We start from the raw sequence: 22,330 nt of genomic DNA on the forward strand, positions 1-22,330 counted from the left end.
CATAGGGAGGGCAAGGAAGGCTTTCTGGAGGAGATGATGCCCAAGGAGATGCCTTAAGGATGAGATGAGTTTTGTGAGGTAAAGAAGTTGGGGAAATGATCTTTCAGATAAAGAAGAGGCAAAGGAGCAGAGGCTAACAAATTTGCCTTGTTCTGGGAGCTGCAAGACCAGCACTGCTCAGTTAGTCAAGTTAAAAAAAAAAAAAAAGCCTGCCCAGCGCCGCCCTTCCTGCGCTATCCCGTAGTCCCAGGGCTGGTTCCCTTCGCGTGTGTCCATCACTCTGTGCGGAAACTGCCAGCATGTCGGACAAACTGCCGTACAAAGTCGCCGACATCAGCCTGGCCTCCTGGGGACGCAAGGCCCTGGACATCGCGGAGAATGAGATGCCGGGCCTGATGCGCATGAGGGAGATGTACTCGGCCTCTAAGCCACTGAAGGGCGCCCGCATCGCTGGCTGTCTACACATGACTGTGGAGACAGCTGTCCTCATTGAGACCCTCGTGGCCCTGGGTGCAGAGGTGCAGTGGTCCAGCTGCAACATTTTCTCGACCCAGGACCACGCAGCTGCTGCCATCGCCAAGGCTGGCATTCCAGTGTACGCCTGGAAGGGTGAGACAGACGAGGAGTACCTGTGGTGCATTGAGCAGACGCTGTACTTCAAAGACGGGCCCCTCAACATGATTCTGGATGACGGCGGTGACCTCACCAACCTCATTCACACCAAGTACCCACAGCTCCTGTCAGGCATCCGAGGCATTTCTGAAGAGACCACAACGGGGGTCCACAACCTATACAAGATGATGGCCAATGGGAAGCTGAAGGTGCCTGCCATCAACGTCAATGACTCAGTCACCAAGAGCAAGTTTGACAACCTGTATGGCTGCCGGGAGTCTCTTATAGATGGCATCAAGCGGGCTACAGATGTGATGATTGCAGGCAAGGTGGCAGTGGTAGCAGGCTATGGCGATGTGGGCAAAGGTTGTGCCCAGGCCCTGAGGGGTTTTGGGGCCCGCGTCATCATCACGGAAATCGACCCCATCAATGCACTGCAGGCTGCCATGGAGGGCTATGAGGTGACCACTATGGATGAGGCCTGTCAGGAGGGCAACATATTTGTCACCACCACAGGCTGTACTGACATCATCCTTGGCCGGCACTTTGAGCAGATGAAAGATGACTCCATAGTGTGTAACATTGGACACTTTGACGTGGAGATTGATGTCAAGTGGCTGAACGAAAATGCTGTGGAGAAGGTGAACATCAAACCCCAGGTGGACCGCTACTGGCTGAAAAATGGGCGCCGTATCATCCTGTTGGCTGAGGGCCGGCTGGTCAACCTAGGCTGTGCCACGGGCCATCCCAGCTTTGTGATGAGCAACTCCTTCACCAACCAAGTGCTGGCACAGATAGAGTTGTGGACCCACCCAGACAAGTACTCTGTTGGGGTCCACTTCCTGCCCAAGAAGCTGGATGAAGCAGTGGCTGAAGCCCACCTGACTAAGCTGAATGTGAAGCTGACCAAGCTGACTGAGAAGCAGGCCCAGTACTTGGGCTTGTCCCGTGATGGTCCCTTCAAGCCTGATCATTACCGCTACTGAAAACCAGGCCTACTGTTTGCCTTATAGCTGCTGGCCTTGCTGGGGTCCCACCTCTCTTCCCCAAGAGCAAATGGCACCAACTTTGAGATAGGTTTGTTGATGTTCCCCATTGACTCCCCAGAGCTAGTCACTCCATCTTTGGCTGGTGCATCCCTCATACTGTTCTAAAAGTGTGGCAGATGGAATTGAGAAGCCCCTTCTCAAGCCCTGGTCATCACAAGTACATAGGAGATACCCACAGGAAACCATGAGCTCAGGGGTTTTGGAACTGCTCAGTCAGTCCTTACTTGGGTTGGAAGTCAGCAGTGGTGGTCACAAAGTGCATGCACTTTACCATCTAGGCCCTCACCTGGCCTGGGGACTTTACACATGTTCTTAGTTTACTGATTCACTGGTTCCTCAGCCCATGACATGAGAATGAACTGTATCAGAGAGCTGGGAGGAACTTTTGGGAGTTTGATGTCCCTGAGAACCTACCTTAGTGCTGCGGATTCTCTTGTTTAAGAGGTTTCACAGAACAATGAGGTTAGTACTGTCAGTTTCTATTTTACACAGGTTAGAGTATACTGTTAAGGGAGAGCAAGAAAAAGAGAAGTGACACCCAGAGGTTGAGAGGGGCCAAAGAATCCTAAAAGGAGGCATAGATCTGCCACCTCTTTGGAACACGATGGTTCCTGTCACAACCCTGGATCAAAAAGATTCATTTGGTTTATAATGTTTAATGTTTATAATGTTAAAAGACAGCAGGAAGATGGGTAAATAAAAATTTTGGTGCCTAAAAAAAAAAAAAAAAAAAAAATTGGCAGTGCTTTTTTTTAGATTTTATTTATTCATGAGAGACAGAGAGAGGCAGATGCAGGGAGCCTGATGTGGGACTCAATCCCTGGACCCTGGGATCATGACACCTGCTGGACTGAGCCACCCCAGCTGCCCTAGGCAGTGCATTTGTGAAGAGATTAACTTTTGATGATAATGATGTATTCTCAGCACTTCCACTAGGTAGCTCACTTAATCCTCACATGAGGTAGGGACAATTAATATTACTGTTTTGCAGACAGAAACACTGAGGCACAGAAAAGTTCAATAAGTTTTCCCAAAATCTCACTGTTCGGAAGGAAGGGTCAGGATAGAAATCTAAACAGCCTGCTCTGAGTCCATACCTCTGTGTGAGCTCAGAGGGAAAGCATCTCTTTGGTTTGGAGCTTCCTAGTTACTAACCCAGATATCTACTAGATCTTACCCACTCCCAACCCAGATGAGATCAGCTTTAACCCATAATTCCATGGCTTGTGGGAAGTTCACTGACTTCCTGGAAATTTCTGTGAATTACTGGAGGCTTGTGTTTTTGTTGTTTCCCAACATAGAATTTCTTTCTTTTTCTTTTTCCTTTTTTTTTTTTAAGATTTTATTTATTTATTTATTTGACAGACAGAGATCACAAGTAGGCAGAGAGGCAGGCAGAGAGGCACGCAGAGAGAGAGAGGAAGGGAAGCAGGCTCCCTGCTGAGCAGAGAGCCCGATGTGGGGCTCCATCCCAGGACCCTGAGATCATGACCTGAGCCGAAAGCAGAGGCTTTAACCCACTGAGCCACCCAGGCGCCCCCCAACATAGAATTTCTTAAGCTGTTTCTTGGTCATTTCAATCCTGTCTTGGTGGGCACACCATTGGTGGGCACAACCCCCTTTCCTTGATTTATCTACCTTTCCCTCTCCCCAAGCAATGTAAGCACTGACTTAAGATTTGGTGGATGGGGGCGCCTGGGTGGCTCGGTTGGGTGTCTGCCTTCTGCTCAGGTCATAATTCTGGGGTCCTGGGATCAAGTCCTGTGTTTGGCTCCCTGCTTGGTGGGGAGTCTGCTTCTCCCTCTCCTTCTGCATTTCCTCCTGCTGTGTGTGCACCTGAGCTCTCTCTTTTTCAAATAAATAAATAAAATCTAAAAAAAAAAAGATTTGGGGATGGCTGTGACCAGTGGATCCCCATGTATGTTGACTATAATGTGAAACAGCCCCTCCTCCTCATAAACAAGACCAGGTGTGGACACAGAAGTGCACTGTCCTGGGAGCAGGAAGTGGTGGGTTATTGAGGGAAGGCCAGAAGGAGCCCAGCCCCTGTGGCTTGGGTCCCAACACTTCCCCATCATGGCTGTGAGGGTTGAGGAGTGAAGAGATGAAATGCTAGTGAGAACAATATGCTGAGACCTGATTTAGTACCATTCTAGTGCTTCAAAAAACAAGAACTCAGCTAAGAAACAGAGTAAAATTCTGGCTACTTTTTGGCCAAGCATGCATATAAATTGTAAAAAGTTGAGTGTTCCTGAACTATTATACTTACATTATTTTTATACATCTATTATCTAAAACTTGGTTGTGATTTTGACTACAGTAGTCTACACTGGATCCCTTTTGTATCACTTGTTTACTAATTATAACTAATTTTAAGAGTTGTCTGTGGCCTTCTATTTCTGCATTATGACTCTACCTACATGACTTTTGTCAAGGCACTTAACTTCTCCTGGTCTCAGTTTCTTCATTTGTAAGATGATTATAATATTCTTTAAAATACCATCATGAGAATTACCTAATGAAATGCACAGTACAGTGTCTGAGATCTCAAAAAAAATGTTAATACATATTTCCCCCATTAACCAAAAGTTGACTGTGGTTTGGTATGGCTGACACATGGCGGGGTAGGGTAGTAGTTGTGGAAAGGATGGAACGGTCAGTAGAGAAGTGAGCAGTCACCAAATCAGAAAGATTTTGTATATCATTACCAAGAGGGTGGATTTTATTCTACCAGCCAGAGTTTCTCAAGCTATCCCTAATGGGAGTTTGATTTTATATTTGTAGGAGTGAGGGTATGACCTAAGATGCTCTCCAAAAACATAGTATTGTTTCCTTTCCTGTTTAATTTGAAAAATCCTTAGGAATTTTGTATTCTAGTCCATAACATGTTCAGTAGGGAGGAGGTGGTCTTCAAAGATCAATTCCAAAAAAATATATATCTTATAAAAAATTCCAACCAACTGAACCAACTTTTTGAAATGTCCCAATTTCAATATCATGGTATCTTAAAGATGAGAATGCTTCTCAAACCAGGTATGTATGTATGTATGTGTGTATGTATGTGTGTATGTGTATGTATATATATATATATATATATATATAGCTAAAATATATAATACTTTGTCTTGGCACTTTAAAAAATATGCTGTACTTTGGAAAATATTCTTACACAAGAAAGCAAAGAGAGGATGAAATGGGCTTGTGTTCAGATAATGCTGAAACTCCAGCCAAACTGTAAAGTGATTAAGAGCCTATTGGAACTAGGATTTGCTCATAGCCTTCCCAGGTGACTGTGATTTCATGCACAGAAGTCCAGGAAACTCTCATCTTCACCCCACTTCTTCATGCCCCAACTAGCATCATTGTCTAGAGGCAAATATCCCTGTAATAATTCACACTATCAGCCGGATTCCTCTGGGAAGGAAGTAGAGGAAAGGTAAGAGAGGAAGGTGGGGTAAGATCTGCAATCCTAGGGAAGTCAAGGGAACAGAGGTCTCACTTGCCCTAGCATAGTCCTTGCAGTCATGGGATCTCTGAAAATTTCTAGTAAAGAAAATATCTGGGGCACCAGGGTGCTCAGTTGGTTGAGCATCTGCCTTTGGCTCAGGTCATGACTCCAGGGTCTTTTGGGATTGAGCTCCGCATAGGGCTTCCTGCTCACCAAGGAGCCTGCTTTTCCCTCTGCTTCTCCCTCTGCTTCTGTCTGCTGCTCCCCCTGCTTGTGCACTCTTCCTCTTTCTCTCTCTGTCAAATAAATAAAATCTTTTTTAAAAAATCCTACTTTCTTACCAAGAAATAGCTAGATATAGTTTGTAAAAAAACCAACCCCCACACACTTTTTCCATGACATTTTGTTAAAGTGAAGAGAAGTGTGAAAGCAACAACAACAAAACCCACACAACAAAACCCCATAAACCAACATGCAGAAACTGCAAGTAAAACATAGACAGTAGGAATCTGAAAGTCAAACCAGAATGAATTTTTGAGAAGTTCAGGAAAGGAGACATGGAAGCTATTTGGTAACTTACTAAGTATTGTCTCCATATTTACTGGGTAATACCCATAGGCCAAACTTTATAGTTCATGTTCCATAAAAAAGTAAAAAAACCAGAATGCTGCTTAAAAAGACTATTTCATAGCCTCCAGCAATAATAATAGGTCATAGTTGGAATGAATTATAAATGAACATTATTCTGATATAGTAAATAAAACTGAAAGTTTGGCATAAATAAAAGTTTGTAAGACTTTTTTTGTTTGTAAGGCTTTTACCCCAGCTTAGAATTTAGCATCTGATGTGGACCAAAAAAATTGACACATTTTAGATAGCTCTAGCTAGATAAGTAATCAAATAATATCTAACATCTCCCTAGTACAACTTATCTAAACTATATTTTATTACTATTTTCAAAAATAGATGTATCTTTCATCTATTTTCATATTTCATAAATATTTCAAAAATAGATGTATCTTTCCCTGACTGGAAAATTGAGAGGACATATTTTAAAAGCCCAATAACCAATTTTCATCTTTTCTTTTTCAAATATTTTATTTGAGAAAGAGCAACAGATACAGCAACACTGAGCTCAAGTGGGGAGAAGAGGGAGAAACAGTCTCCCCACTGAGCAGGGACCCCAATGTGGGGCTCAATCCCAGGACCCCGGGATCATAACCTGTGCCAAAGGCAGACACTTAACCAACTGAGCCAGCCAGGAACTCCCCAATTTTCATCTTATTTAGCAGATAAAATATTTTTTTTTCACTTGTGAGCTCCCAGTTGGCACAAACTACATAAGGTACTCGACATAAATACATTTTAAATTCCTTTTTTTGTCATAACTTAAGTGAAAATTTAAAAATCAAGTAAATAAAACTTTCTATTAGAAAGTATTTTTTTAAAGATTGACTCATTTTTGAGAGAGCATGCAGGCATGCAGGATGAGGGCAGGGAAAAGGGCCAGAGAGACAGGGAGAGAATCCCAAGCTGACTCCCCAAGGAGCATGGAGCCAAATGCAGGGCTCAGTCTCACCACCTTGAACTCACAACCTGAGCTGATATCAAGAGTTGGATGCTTAATCGAGCCACCCAGGTACCCCTTGAAAAGTATTCTTAAACGATCCCGGTGTTTGGGGTAGAAAACTGCTTTGCTAGTAAACATTTAGGGCATATGGCACAAAATGTTTGAAATCTTGCTACTCTTTTCCTCTTTCTGCCCCAAACTCCAAGGAGGATATAGAAAAGAAAAAAGGGGAGGGAAAGAACCTTTAGTGGCTCAGGTGACCTTCATATTAGCCAGTCTCAGAAACGTCCAAGCCAGATTGGAAAAGTTTGCTACACCCAAAAGTGATAGCCTTCAAAGAGAACAACAGTGTGTACACCAGGGGCGGACAGACTTCCTATAAATGGTCAGATGGCAAATATGTTATACGTGTCCCAACTCCTCAACTCTGCCATTGAAGAATGAAAGCAGCCACAGACGACACATGATCAAAGGAGCAGAGCTGTGTTTGAACGCCCCTACACTGAAATGTAAAGTTCAACTTAATTTTCACATCATATTCTTCTTCTGACTTTTTTTTAGCCTTTAAAAACTATAAACACCATTTTGAGCTCCTTGGGCTGCACAAATCAGGCTGCAGGCCAGACTTGGCCCATGAGGCACAGTGCTCAGACCGAGCCCTTGTCTACACTCCCAGAGGGTCAGCCGGTAGCGTGCCTAGACTTCACAAAGGCCCGCACCAACCTTACTGGAGCAGGAGCCTTGCTCTTCCCTTTCTGCCACTGTTGCTGGGGCTGCAGGGATATCAAAAATGACAGATAGAAAAAGTTACAGATTCTTTTAATATCTTTTTCTCCTTATTGGGAAGGTTTTTTTCAGGTTTATTTCTTAAATGTCTAAGAGGGCATTACCATTGGAGTTGGTAAAACTAGTTAGGTTATAATCCACTTTCTAATGCTTTTAAAGATTATTATTGTTTTAAGGCCTACTACTACTTAATCAATGAAAAAAAAAACCAGAGATTTAAGGGGGATTGTATATTTTCATTTTTTAATAAACCACACGGCAAAACAATACTTTATTTAATAAATGTATAGGAAATTACAATTTGAAAATTGCAAATACAGTACATATACATATACTATACTTTGATCTTAAATTACATGGGCAAACCCCAGCTTTAAAATCTTCCCAAAATCAATCATATGCAAAATACCTGGTTTCTGAAAGGGCAAATGGAAAAGTATATACAATTTCTTAAATTGTGATATGGCTTACTTAATAACATATATATTTTTTTAGAGAAGCAAAGCTTTCCAAATATACAGTATCTTCCAGGTGCAAAGCTGACATACTACTGGCCATTTCAACTTTGTGTTGCAGTTACATCAGAATATACTTAATTACATTATTATAAATTGACACTGTCATAGATTTAATTGGGAAAGTCTCCATAAATGTTTTCCAGTCTTACAAAAATCAGAAAAATGTTTGTTGGTCCTTACAATATGATTAGAAGAACAGCGTAAACCCTTTGTAAGCGAGAAATCAATTACAGGATGGCCTGAATGCGCATATACAATTCAATACTGAGGAATTCCCCCACGACAATTTCTTCTAATTTGCACGTTCCTGCCAACATCGCAAAAATACCCCGATTGGTGAGCTGTAAAATAAATATCATGCCCTGTCTGGCAAGATTCACAGGACAGATCTGTAGTTAGAAATAAAACTTAATCATTTGGAATTGAGACTCACCTCCCCTCAACACAGCACACAGCTAGATGTCACTATTCATTTGTGACTAATACCCAACTGGCTCATGAGCTGAGCTTGATTCAAAGACAAACTGAGCCAAATGAACTAGTCTTATATCTATTAACATATTCTATAACTTTAAATTTATTATAGGTAGAGTCAACAGCAGAATTGCCTAAAACCTTATGCCAAAGGGGCTCAAATTCTGTAAGAACACACTATTCATTATGGTGAGCCAATTTATATAAATTCATAAAAAGAAAATTAATTTAGGGCACCCAGGGGGCTCAGTCAGTTAAGCAACTGACTCTTGATCTCAAGGTCATGAGTTAATCCCTGCACTGGGCTATTAAAAATTAAAAAAAAAGAAAAAAGAAAATAAATTTAGCTAATTGTGCTTGTTTCAGAAGCAAATGACTATATCTTCAAAAGTAATGAGAATGGTTGTTTGAGAAACAAGACCCGGAGTCGTCTTACTAGAAATGATCTTCACTCATGGTTATAGTATAGCCTATTTCTATCATACTTATTCTTTAAAGTTCAGTGTGCAGAGAAATCTGGATCAGGAACAAGCAGCTGTTAAAAAAAAGCATTCTTCCTCACCTAGAAATACATTTATAAGTGATACTTTGTTTCTGAAAGATGGTTTTCCTCGCATTAAAATGAAAGGGAAGCTGGTGTGTCTAATCCCGCCTGTGTCTAGTCTGGGAAAATTCTACTGAAAAGACAAACACTGTCAGTGAGGACACCTGGGTTCAAGAGACAGAACCAGAATACTGAGACTTTTAAGAGCAGGAAAATTCATTTTAGAAAATGGAAATAAAGTACCAAAATCTGTAACGAAAACAGTAAAACAGGAGCTCCTGTGATTTGGCAAACAATACTGATGGGAGCTGAGAGCTGCGAAAATCTGGGCTCACATTACACGAGGCACAGCTAATGGAAAGTGTATGTGCGAATTCCATTTGCTTGTGGTTCGGCATTTCAAAGCCCTCTGAAAGATACTTTATTCAACCCTCTTCCTCACATGAGATTTCTAAGGCAGCATGGTCGTTAATGAAAAATAGGTCTTTCCCTAAAATCAAAATGCTACCTCTGGCCAGAGTTGTGAAACACAGGTTTTATGTACACAAGTTAACTCTGATTATTTGGAAATGTTAATTAAAATAGATCACACTGAAGAACTGCCCAGTGCAAAATTAACCACACTAGGTGTTTATCCACAAATACTCACCGCTTGTCACAGGACAGTGGAGAACTCTTCCTGTGAGGGCTTGCTGGGGGTGTAACTCAGGGTTGCAGCTCAACAGGTGAGGGACAGACACAAGGCTCCTTATCAGAGGCAGACCATGGTCCCCTGGTCGTACCTGCTAAATTCACATCCTCCTTTGTGGGTTTTGTCAAATTATAAAAAGTGAAATCTATCAATTCTCAGTCCCACAGACCCAGTAAAGTACAAAATCTGTAATCCTTGCTACAAAAGACAAAGACAGGAAACTTCATGTGTACCTCACTTTAAATAGAACACAGTCATTAAGATTTACATAAGTTTTCAGTGTTTCCTGCATTTTACACAAGGCTCCTTTTCAGTCCTCAAGTGGATTTTAGACTCTTTTATCAAGTAAATTTTCAAGGACAGGTCGATATGAAAAGTAAGATATACCTACTCAAGACAAAGGGAAGTTTACAAGAAACAAGCTCAGTAGACATAAGAAACAACTACAAATATGTGAAAATCCATTAGCATATAATGATTATTCTTTTCCTTTCTTGTGCTAGGTACCCTAAAGTCCATAAATGCTCAGATGTCCACTGAAGTGCTTCTCATTTATTCTTATTTGCCTTCCCTAATATGAGAATTTGTATTTAAACAGTTTATATACCACCCAAATTTTGAAAAATTCAAATCATTATTTTAAATGGATTCACAGTAAGAATCCCCTAAAGTTAATTTTAAATTCAATTCCATAAACACTTACTGGGTTTTATTAGATACAATTATCCCTCCTCAACCCTTTTTGGGGGGATACCATCAACTCATAATCCTCTCTTAGGTAAATTCAGGTTTTATCTTCGGTTTACTTATAGTGAGGTACTTGGTAGAAAGATGAAATCTGTTTCCTATCCTTCTTTGATATTGTAAGTCATTGGCATGTTTACGTCGGCTTTCAAAACACAACCTGTCTGTTCTACACTGTACGCTACTCTTGGGTCTCTGAGAACCCCAAGAGCCACAGCCATTCTTGGTTAAGAAACTGTCCCTGTGAAAATGGACTCCTAAAGTGCATAAAGATAATTTCAAAACCAACAGTTGCAAAATGGAACGTGAATATTCACAGCTGCCTCTTTAACACAACTGTTACCAATTAGGTTGCATTCCTTTGGAAAGTTTCATGTTTAACCTCCCCATACCACAGACTGAAAGTCCACCCCTATTCCTGTGCTTTAAGAAAACACAAACACTAGGTCAAAAACCCTTGACTTTTTTCTTCTTTCTTCTTTTTTTTTAGAATAATGTCTTCTCCCTTTCTCTTTGGGCATTTCTGCTATGGTATTATTGGAAAACCTCAAAATTATATCTTAGGGTTTCTGGAGTCCCTGGAGAATCCCTAACTCATATAATCAAACAAAAATCTCTCTGGAGGAATGTGGTTAATACACATCTGAAAGATGGGCATTACAAACTGACCCTTAGTCCTCCAGAGTTTTACCCTGAAAGGGCACAAACTGACTGATAAGGAGGCCAGAAGCAAGGTACCAAGCAAACTTTCAGTTCTTGAAAGGACAGAGGATCACTGTTCACATTTTGCAGTCTCCTCCTAGTCTTAAGTAAAGATAATTCCATGAACAATAAAAGTGATTTCAGGAAGACTTAAATCTGACATTCCACACTCCATCCTTACTCCTGTATTTTGTTTTACATGATCATATCATAACTGGAGTTTAAGATGAACTTCTGCCATTCAGAATAGTACTGAAAATATTTCCTAAATAATCCTCATGACAGTGATCACAATATGTAAAGATTTAGTTCTGATCAAGATTGCAAATAACCCAAAATGTTAACTTTGAGATGCAAAACCACATAACATCTGGCAAAAACTGTTTATAAAGTATAACTATAATAATAACATTAAGTTATTTGTGAAATAAAACATTTCTGAAACATGGGAATACATGCTTATTCCACTCTCTGGATAACGTCTAGTACTTTCTGAAATCTGCTGAGAAATAATTTCTGTAAAAAGAGAGCTGGGTGTCAAATTCCAGAAGCTGGATGTCAAGATTACATAATAAAAAAATTCAGTTTTCCAGCACTGGCTTGATAAAAAATGGTCTTTAAAAAGGATTTTTAAATGCAAATACTGAATTCTTGATGCTTCCTTTAAGACATGTACTCTGTCATAATTAATAATTGGATTGTCTTCTTTGAGGTATCTGTAGAGTCACATCTTATTCTGTAAATAGTGTTGGAAACATCTTCCTCTGAAAGTCAGGGTGAAGTCTCATTTTACCATTAAACAGAAACTAGCACTGTCCGGCTGGAGTGATTGTTCTGAGAGACCTGTGCTTGATATGGACACAGCTGGCAGGGATTCCATTGTCTCATTCAGGTGTGTGCATTTATTGCTCTCAGGTCTGTGACTGCAGGATAAATAAGGCAGTAGTCCCGAAAACGTATAAAGTTAAGGACTGGAACTCTGACAATGGGCACAAGTTCTGTCCACTTCTTGCCTGTAACTCTGAAGCTGAATAGTACATTTATACATGCCAAATGTGTTCAATAATACATGCTTTGCTTTGGACTGTACTTCCTCCCATTTAGATGAACTTCCAGGAACTGCAATGTCAAGAAAATACCATTACTACTCATTGTACATAGTTACAATGACATAGGGGAATAAAAAACTCAGCATACAGTGAACCTATTTTTAGTAGTTTGATTTCTCCCCTCTTGAAGCTACTCTGTTAGAGAAGTACACCAGTCTCCAAAGCCAGGATGCCTTCTCATATTTCAATCCTCCAGTCCACTCGCAGGTAGAGAAAAAATACTAGACATCAATTAAGTCTTTTCCTTTTTTAAAAAAAATAAACCCATATGCACATTACTTTATCTTTTTTTTTTTTAAGATTTTTTTATTTATTTACTTGACAGACAGAGATCACAAGTAGGCAGAGAGGCAGGCAGAGAGAGAGGAGGAAGCAGGCTCCCTGCTGAGCAGAGAGCCCATGCAGGGCTCAATCCCAGGACCCTGGGATCATGACCTGAGCCTAAGGCAGAGGCTTTAACCCACTGAGCCACCCACGCGCCCCTGCATATTACTTTAATAAATAAAAAGCATCAATCTGTGAAATGACTTTAAGAAATAAAAACAGGTTTTCTTATGTAGAAAAAGGATGGTAAATATTCTTCATGCCTTAATCTGAAGGCAAAAATCAATTTGTAACGTCTCATTTTAGGGGTGACTGGGTGGCTCAGTTGGTTAAGCGTCTGACTTTGGCTCAGGTCATGTTCCCAGGCTCCCTGCTCAGCAGTCTACCTCTTCCTCTGCCCCTCTGTGCACTCTCTCTCTCTCTCTCTCAAATAAATAAAATCTTAAAAAAAAAAAAGAGTCTCATCTTAGAGATCAAAAATTATTGCTCTGCTGTTGTTACTGATCTGTCACTCACCTTTTGAAAAGCCTGGTCCCTCCCCTTAAAGCAAATATTTACAGCAGAAAAGTCCTCCTACTTAATTATAAGCACAGATGTTTAATACTAAAGTCCATCAACCCCAGCATTTACTGTCAGCAACATACTTAGCTGTATGTGTACTATGGCAGTCGGTTTTCCTGAAGTGAGAGACCAGATATTTAAATCTTCCACGGAATATACATCTTCTATTTTCATCAAGGCTTCTTTGATATAGTCTATATTCAAATGGCTTGGTACACCTATTAGTTCAGAATATATCATTTATAAGTAAAGTTTATTTTGGGGAAGAAAGTTATACATTACTGATAGAACTTTTTGTTTTCCCCCAAAGAAACCAAATGGCTTTACCAAATTCACTTTAAATGGACACTTTAAAATATCTTAATACCTTAAGATAAACCATGCACACATAAAGCAAGATATGTATAAGAGGTTAATAATTTTTAGAATGTTCATTCTTGCTAAAAAGAAGTATCAAATCTGAATACTTCCTTTAACAAATAAGCTGGGATACACAAAAAAGGGAAAAAAGGGAATATCCAATGATGATGAACCTGGTGTGGAGAATTTACACACTCAGTCATAGGATCAGTAAGTAGGGATGTTGAAAATATAACAAAGTAGCAAGTTAAATGGATATTAAAGAATGAATAAACCACTAAACATAATTATACCAAGAATCAAGAGTTGTATTTCTGTCCTCACTCCACAGTTTATTAGCAGCGTTACCTTAAGTAAGCAAGTTATATAACCCCTCTGAAGCTCAATTTCCTCGTTGGTAAGTGGGGATAATGTCCATCCTGCCTACCTTTCTTAGCTATTGTAAGGATCAAATGGGTAACAGAGGGAAGAGTACATCAATATACACATGAAGTGGTTTAACCATAGCCTAATAAGCATCAGTAAAGAGAAAGGAAAAGACATGACTCTTACTCTAGAGTGCCCCCCACCCCCAATCTGATTAAGGGAGGTAAGAAACCCACACTGGGGATATGAAAGTGAGATCTTACCTTCTAGTATTATAACTATTGTGTCCCATATGATACGAAATGTTGTAAAAGCCACAAGTAATGAAAACACGTATGTACAGATGGGATCAGCAATCTTGTATTCTGGCTGAAAGGTAACAGACCAAAATTGTGTGATTAAATACAGACCAACGTAAAACAGACTGTAAAGCAAAACAAGCAATACTCTGTCCCCTGTTCTTTAGTCTTCTATACCAGAACTAAAGAATACCTTTATTTTTGAATACTGCAATTGAGAAACACCTTCACTCTTTCCTAGATTGTTTAAAAAAAAATTTTTTTTTTTTTGCCTTTTCTTCTAAGACCTATTTCCAGAAGTTTAATCATTTGTTCTATTGTTTTCCTCCATGCCTTCTCTAAAACTTCCACCCAGAACCATAGAATATCAAAGCTGGAAGGACTTTTAGCAGCCACATATCTGGTCTAAGCCTCTCCTACAAAGGAGGAGGGACTTGCTCAAGGTCAAAGCATTAACAGCAGAGCCAAGACTAGAACCCCAGTCTCTGGATTTCTAGTCCAGTGTACATTCCAGTACCTAGCAGTTCAGTGACATGGCTTAAAACTGAGTTCTCCAGTGAAGGCAGTCCAGAAGCCAGCTACAGACCAGCTACTCTGTGAAATGATACTATTGTGTTTAGTGCTAGCAAAAGAGCTATATGATGGCTCAATTAAGCCTACCTAAATGCAAAATGAGTAAGACTGGCTTTGGTATCCAGTATACTGATAAAACACAATTATGTTAATATTTTTAATATTGAAATTAAATATAATTTAAAATAGAAAAAGTAGCAATCATATTACCTTGAATCTTATGATGTATGCAGCTATTAGTACACCAACACTCTGTACCAAATCCCCTAAGGCATGTACAAACGCAGCTCTCACTGCCAGGCTGTCCTGCCCATGGTTGTGTCTACACACAGAACCTGTGGTAGGAGAATTTGAAGGCAGGGAGTGGGAATGGGAGTGGTGACCAGACTGGTTCAACAGAAAACCCATTCTGTCAAAAATAAAAGAAAACATTATTATTCTTCCTAGTATTGTTGATAAAAGGATTTGTTACGAATCAGACACTAATGAGGCAACATGGAACTCATTCATTTAATATATATATGAGCACCTATTATGTATTAGGTACTGTTCTAGGTATTGGCATCAAAACAATGAATAAGGGGCACCTGGGTGGCTTGGTGGGTTAAGTCTCAGCCTTCGACTCAGGTCATGATCTCAGAGTCCTGGGATTGAGCCCCACATTGGGCTCTCTGCTCAGCAGGGAGCCTGCTTCCCCCCCAGCCCCCCCCCAGCCTCTCTGCCTACTTGTGATCTCTGTCAAATAAATAAACAAAATCTTAAAAAAACAAAAAAACAGTGAATAAGACAGACATATTCCTATCCCCATGGAGCTTATGTTCCAGTAGAGAAGGCAGAGAAGTAAACAGATAAATACATAATATACTGCCAGGCAATGCAAATGTTTTGAAGGGAAGTAAAGCGCTGTGAGGGGATGGAGAGTGCTGGGGGAGTGTAGTCTGTCAGAGGCCTGAGATTCCTTCTGGGCAGAGACTTGGATCAAGTCAGGAAGCAGCATGTGGTGGTGCTCTAGGCAGAAGGAATACGGGGGCAAAGGCTCTTAGATGAAAATGTGCTCTATGTGTTTCAAAAAAGCAGGACAGCCATTGTGGCTAGACTAAAGTGATTAAGAAGGGACGCCTGGGGGGTGCCTGGGTGGCTCAGTTGGTTAAGCAACTGCCTTCGGCTCAGGTCATGATCCTGGAGTCCCGGGATCGAGTCCCACATCGGGCTCCCTGCTCAGCAGGGAGTCTGCTTCTCCCGCTAACCTCTCTCTTCTCATGCTCTCTCTCTCATTCTCTCTCTCTCTCAAATAAATAAATAAAATCTTTAAAAAAAAAAAAAAAAAAAGGGACGCCTGGGTGGCTCAGTCTGTTAAGCATATGCCTTTGGCTCAGGTCATGATCCCAGGGTCCTGGGACTGAGTCCCACATAGGGCTCCTTGCTCAGCAGGGAGCCTGCTCTCGCCTCTACCTGCTGTTCTCCCTGCTTGTGTGCACTCTCTTGCTCTCTCTGACAAATAAATAAATAAATAAATTTTAAAAATAAATAAACTGAGCAAGAATGCTAACGTATGAGTTAGAAAGGCACACAGGATTTTGTTAAAAAGGCTGTGGTAAGGACTGATTTTATTTTATTTTTTTTATTTTTTTTTTAAGATTTTATTTATTTATTTGACAGAGAGAGCTCACAAGTAGACAGAGAGGCAGGCAGAGAGAGAGAGAGAGGGAAGCAGGCTCCCTGCCGAGCAGAGAGCCCGATGCGGGACTCGATCCCAGGACCCTGAGATCATGACCTGAGCCGAAGGCAGCGGCTTAACCCACTGAGCCACCCAGGTGCCCCGAGGACTGATTTTATTTTAATAGGAATGGAAGCCAGTAGGGCAGGGATTAGCAAACCACAGTCTGTAAACCATATGTGGCCCGCTGCCTGTTTTTGTAAATAAAGTTTTATTGGGACATAGCAGTGCTCATTTGTTTACATATTAAATGTGCCTGCTTTTGTTCTCTAACAGCAGAGTTGAGCAGTTGTGACAGAAACTACATGGCTCTCAAAGCCTAAAATAGTTATTATCTGGCCCTTTACAGAAAAGTTTTCTGACTGCTGGTCCAAATAAGTATATAACTTAAAAATGTCATAGCTTTTAGGGAAAAAGTTTGTAGTTTAAAAGTCTTGTTTTGATTATAATAAAAGAAAAAAAACTTTGTCCCACTTAAATTCCAAATTATTTGTCAAACTTCAGTATAACTGAGCAAACTAATGAATTTAGAATTCCATCAATGTTTTACTAATATTTATAAGAAAAATTAATATAACATATAATTTTAAGATACATAAAGATACCACTGCACACTAGTGAATGCATGTACAATAGTCTCTAAGTTCACAGAACTTAAAAATATTAATTTATTAAAAATTAATAAAATATTAATTGAAAACAATATACAGTATATGATACCATAATGGTACATACATATCATCATAAAATTGTCCAAACCCACAGAATGTACAACACCAAGAGAATGGACCCGAATGTAAACTAGGGATATTGTGGGGTAATGTGTTAATGCTGGTTCATCCACTGTAACAAACGTACCACTCTGAGGGAGGACATTCATAATGGGGGAGGCTATGCATGTGTGAAGGCAGCAGGTATACAGGAAATCTCTGCACCTTCTGCTCAGTTTTGCTGTGAACCTAAAACTATTCTAAAAAATAAAGCTTTTATACTTTTCTTTAAAATAAAGCTTACATAACATTAACAGCAACTCCAACCGCTGCAGTGATGAGCATTATATCTCCATTTATTTCATATTTCATATGGATAGTTCTTTGGACAGCTTCATATAGGAGGAATCCCATAAGTACATACACCAACAGCACACTAATCATAGCTGATAAAACCTCTGGAGGGAAATATAAACAACAAATATATCTGTAGCATGGTTATTACACTTCATACAAACTAAATATTGTACGATCTTTTATTTATATCTTTCCTCCAAAGAGATTAAAAACACTGTATTATTTCTTTCATGTTATTTTCTTTATTTAAAAAGTGTTGAGTAGTTTGCTCTGGATTCTCCACTAATTCATTCTCCCCACTCCGCACCTTCCTCCTCATCTCTTTAGGGTCAAACTGTGTATATTTAACAGACCATATACATGGTAAAAAATGAAAAACTGAAAAAAAATTATTGGTAACATGCATGCTCACAGACTAATTTCCCAGTAAGAGTACACTTACAAATTAATAATAAAGTGAAGAACCCATAACAAAAATGGATAAAGGACACAAATACTAATATACAGAAAATTAACAGAAACAACCAATTTATCAAAATCAATCACAATACAAGAAATTCAGATAAGAATATGATTATTTCTTTGTCCCTTACTAAATTGGTAAATATTAAAAAGTTTGTTAACAGCTATAGTTAGCAAGGATATAATGGTGAAAATGTCACATGGAACTATCTTTTCAGAGAGCAGTTAGTAAAATGAACCAAAAATTTAAATGCATGTGTTCCTTGATTCTAGGAATCTATTCAATAGAACTCATGATATATATGCAAAGATATACCTATAAGGTTTTTCACTGTAAATTCACTATTATCAAAAAATATCTAGAGACAGCTTATATGTCCACCAACGAGGAACTTAATGGATAAAATACGATATATCCATATAGTGAAATATCATAAAGCCATTTATGTCGAAAAAAAAAAAAGAAAAAAAATCAGGCAAATTGATAATCACAAGACAAGAAAGTGTTACATCTAGGAAGTGGGACTAGAGCTTCGGAAACTTAGTTTTCATTTTATTCTTTTGAGTAATGTTTGAAATGTTGTAAGTTTTACCACAAACACATATTACCTTTAGACTAAAGAAAAATAAGGCATGCAAGTATTCATGAATGTACTTTGACCCAGCAATTCTTCTTCTTGGAATGATACATACATTCATGCTAACTGAGCTGCATATGTACAAAATGAGGTATGTTATGAAGCTATTCATGAAGCACTGTATAAAATAGTAAACAATAAAAAAGTGATTAGTAGGGGCCCTATAACACGGAATACTATGCAGCTGTTAAAAAGAGGATATAGTGGGGCGCCTGGGTGGCTCAGTGGGTTAGAGCCTCTGCCTTCAGCTCGGGTCATGATCCCAGGGTCCTGGGATCGGCCCCCGCATCGGGCTCTCTGCTCGGCGGGGAGCCTGCTTCCTCCTCTCTCTCTGCCTGCCTCTCTGCCTACTTGTGATCTCTGACTGTCAAATAAATAAATAAAATCTTTAAAAAAAAAAAAAGAGGATATAGCTTTTTATGTTCTGATAAGGAGTAATCTCCAAGATATAGGTTTATGTGAAAAAAGCATGTTACTATATGTGAAAAGAAAAAGGAGTATATATATAAAAATATATATATTATATATATATGATATCTGTACATGCAATCTCTAAAAGGATATACAAAATGCTGATAAAAAACTGGTTATGAAAAAAAAAACTGGTTATGAAGAAAATGGCTGACTGGGAGACAGGGATGACTGCACTATATATGCTTTTATATCAAATAAACTTTTACCATGTAAGTATATAGTAGAGATAATCTTATATCTTTTCAAGATAACACAATAGGACAATGGAAAATATTTACATTTTTAAATAATTAACATTATAATATAAAATATATATAATATATAATATAAATAAAATATATAATATATATAATATAAAAAATTGTTGACACTCAAAATAATAAAAGCAAGCAAATATTTTTAAAGAAAATTTTTCCTTTAGAGAAACCAGACAGTAATCTCGTTAAAGGTAAAACAATCTAGGAAACTGTTATCTGAGTCAAGTCATTGCTCAAAGGTTCCAGGAAGTTCAAATATATTGAGCTTTGATACATTTTCATTTTGATACATAAATTATAACACAGAAAAATTATCTAGCAGTTATTAGCTGTTTCCTGAACACATCTCACTAATGTAGCTAAAACTCCAATAAAATCCTGTGCATTAGCAGAACAAACGCTGGCATAAGACAACATACAGCTCCTATTGAAAATCATGGTACACTTATTTCTGACATACTAATCGTCCCATTTCAAAAGACGCATACAGCTAAAACCCAGGAAGGACACTCTGAAATACACAAAGCTGTGGAGAAAGTACCACATCAAGTGCAGACTCTCAACAGCTTGAGGACAGGACCAGTTCCATTCCACGTCACACTTACTGTGACATTCAGCAGAGTGGTTGTCATGTAGCACATACTGAAGGATGGATTTGCTGAATGAGGTTAGGTAGGTTGAACAAGGGGAGATGATAAAGGCTATACAATTAAGAAGGGTAAGCTAAATGTGAGTGACAGGTTATTTACTAAATCCCAAAAAATAGTAAGTAAATTGGTTAGAAGAGAAGACTTAAGCCAAATACAAGACAGAAAATGCATGGAATTTCTCCTCTTAAGTTATAACTGCTGATGGTAAAGAACACATATATTAAAAAAAATAAAATATTTTTAAACTGTGAAGTTCATGTACTAGTGGTAGCTTCATTTTACTCACAAGGTAAGAGAACTTTCTCTTTAATATTGGTATTTAATAAATACCATTCTGGGGCACCTGGCTGGCTAGCATGCAACCCCTGATCTGGGGGTTGTGAGCTGAAGCCTTACGTTGGGAGTAGAATTTACTTAAAAAAAAAAAAAACAACAACAAAACCAATTCTTCTTCTCAAACTCTTCCCCTCTACCCTCCCAGAAAAGAGAACTTTAATCATGTGTCAAGGTTGAAGCTACCAATGAGGTCAGATAGTTTTTAAGATGACTTAATCAGGGCGCCCAGGTGGTTCAGTGGGTTAAGCCTCTGCCTTCAGCTCAGGTCATGATCTCAGGGTCCTGGGATCGAGTCCCGAATTGGGTTCTCTGCTCAGCGGGGGGAGCCTGCTTCCCTCTCTCTCTCTCTCTCTCTCTGCCTTCCTCTCTGCCTACTTGTGATCTCTGTCAAAGAAATAAATAAAATCTTGAAAAAAAAAAGATGACTTAATCAAATTATTAATATAAAATTATAAAGCAATACTCTTTACTTATAAAAATTCATGGCTATATAATAGTTTATGCCATTAACTTTGTCTTTAAGTTGTAATTATTTATGAAAATCTAAAACCAATAATTAAAAATTCTTTCAAAACTCCCTATAATTTTTTTTTAAACTGATTCTTTTTTTTTTTTTTAAGATTTTATTTATTTCTTTGACAGAGAGAGATCACAAGTAGACGGAGAGGCAGGCAGAGAGAGAGAGGGAAGCAGGCTCCCCGCTGAGCAGAGAGCCCGATGCGGGACTCGATCCCAGGACCCTGAGATCATGACCTGAGCCGAAGGCAGCGGCTCAACCCACTGAGCCACCCAGGCGCCCAAAACTCCCTATAATTAAGTTGGCAATACTTTACAGTTTTCCTGGGATAGCCCCAATTTATTAATTATACCACTGTCCTGGCATAATTATTTAAAGAGCCCTACTTCACTCTCAAAGTGCTGGTTTGGATGATAAATGATAACTTACACTAGTAGGTATGCCAGATAAAATGCTGGATATCTAGTTAAATTTGCATTTCAGATGAATAATTTTTTAGTATAAGTATGTCCCATGCAATATTTCAGACATATTGGGAGTCCTGCAAGAATGTGTGTGTGCCCTCCCAGGCCACACACCCAAATCTGGCAACTCCATACCCTAGTGATAATTTTCCTAAACACTTAAAATCACCTTTTAGTGAACTTTCATATAAAGCAAAACCAATGAAATAAAATTATCTTATTTCAAAATAAAGTAAAATGAAAGTCAGACTAAAGCATGAACAGAGATCCTCGGCAGGGAGGATTCCCATACTTAGAAGGCCCACTAGACACCTGCAGCCTGCAGTTTTCCACACCAGTTTTCACCCATGTGAGTAGCATAAAAGGGATCCCAATGTCTACCCACAGTTAATAGTAATGGAATTCAGCTGATTCCTAGAAACTGCCAAAGTGACATATTAGGATGCTGGTATCAATGATATCCCTTTTCCAGCAATTAATAAGGAATGTGACTCGTGTCTCAACCCCTTGGTGAAAAGCAAAGACATTCGGCTATTATTTTTTATTCTAATCACCTGTCAAAATGTCTTAGACAGAATACTGATAAATGCAAAAACAGAAAAAATTTATGTATATTTTTAGGCCTGAGATTTATAACTGAGAAGTAAAAGGCACAGATAATACTACATAGCTAAAAATCCTAGTAGTAGTAATATGATCATTTATTTTGATAAAAGCTCTTTCACTGTGAATAAATTAAACTGGAGAAATATCACGAATAGGACAAATTAGCATTTATAATTTTTTTCATAGGTTTTGTTTTAAGAGAAGAAGGAAGGGGGTGTGGTGCGGGGAGGGACAGAGCAAGAGAATCTTAAGAAGAATCTAAACCCAGTGCAGAGCCTGATACGGGGCTTGATCTCACAACCCTGAGATCATGACCTGAGCTGAAGATCAAGAGTTGCATGCTTAACCAACTGAGCACCCAGGCACCCCTTTCAAAGTATTTTTTAACATGACAGAATGTAGATAAACACAG

General features: G+C 39.1%; 2 protein-coding genes across 3 annotated transcripts in view; one reads left to right on the forward strand and one right to left on the reverse strand.

Annotated features, from left to right (window-relative positions):
* The first annotated feature begins 214 nt into the window (after window positions 1–214).
* Window positions 215–2,297, forward strand: LOC125105310 (adenosylhomocysteinase). The gene has a single exon (XM_047738675.1). It carries the CDS (start codon window positions 300–302, stop codon window positions 1,596–1,598), a length of 1,299 nt encoding a protein of 432 aa, XP_047594631.1. The 5' UTR covers window positions 215–299; the 3' UTR covers window positions 1,599–2,297.
* Window positions 2,298–7,694: 5,397 nt separating this feature from the next.
* The window catches only part of SLC30A4 (solute carrier family 30 member 4), a 32,314-nt gene continuing 17,678 nt past the window's right edge, over window positions 7,695–22,330 (reverse strand). For both annotated transcript variants that reach the window (XM_047735878.1, XM_047735877.1), the window contains exons 4-8: window positions 17,462–17,615; window positions 14,941–15,139; window positions 14,122–14,227; window positions 13,216–13,350; window positions 7,695–12,257 (exon numbers count right to left, since the gene is read on the reverse strand). In XM_047735878.1, coding sequence (XP_047591834.1) covers window positions 12,103–12,257; window positions 13,216–13,350; window positions 14,122–14,227; window positions 14,941–15,139; window positions 17,462–17,615 — 749 coding nt within the window. In that variant the 3' untranslated portion in view covers window positions 7,695–12,102. The remainder of the gene's footprint in view (window positions 12,258–13,215; window positions 13,351–14,121; window positions 14,228–14,940; window positions 15,140–17,461; window positions 17,616–22,330) is intronic.

Source organism: Lutra lutra, chromosome 7, assembly GCF_902655055.1.
Source record: "Lutra lutra chromosome 7, mLutLut1.2, whole genome shotgun sequence".
Taxonomy (NCBI): domain Eukaryota; kingdom Metazoa; phylum Chordata; class Mammalia; order Carnivora; family Mustelidae; genus Lutra; species Lutra lutra.

Bases quoted from the DNA above. Each gene is read 5' to 3' on its own strand.
- LOC125105310 (XM_047738675.1), top strand. From the start codon at position 300: ATGTCGGACAAACTGCCGTACAAAGTCGCCGACATCAGCCTGGCCTCC.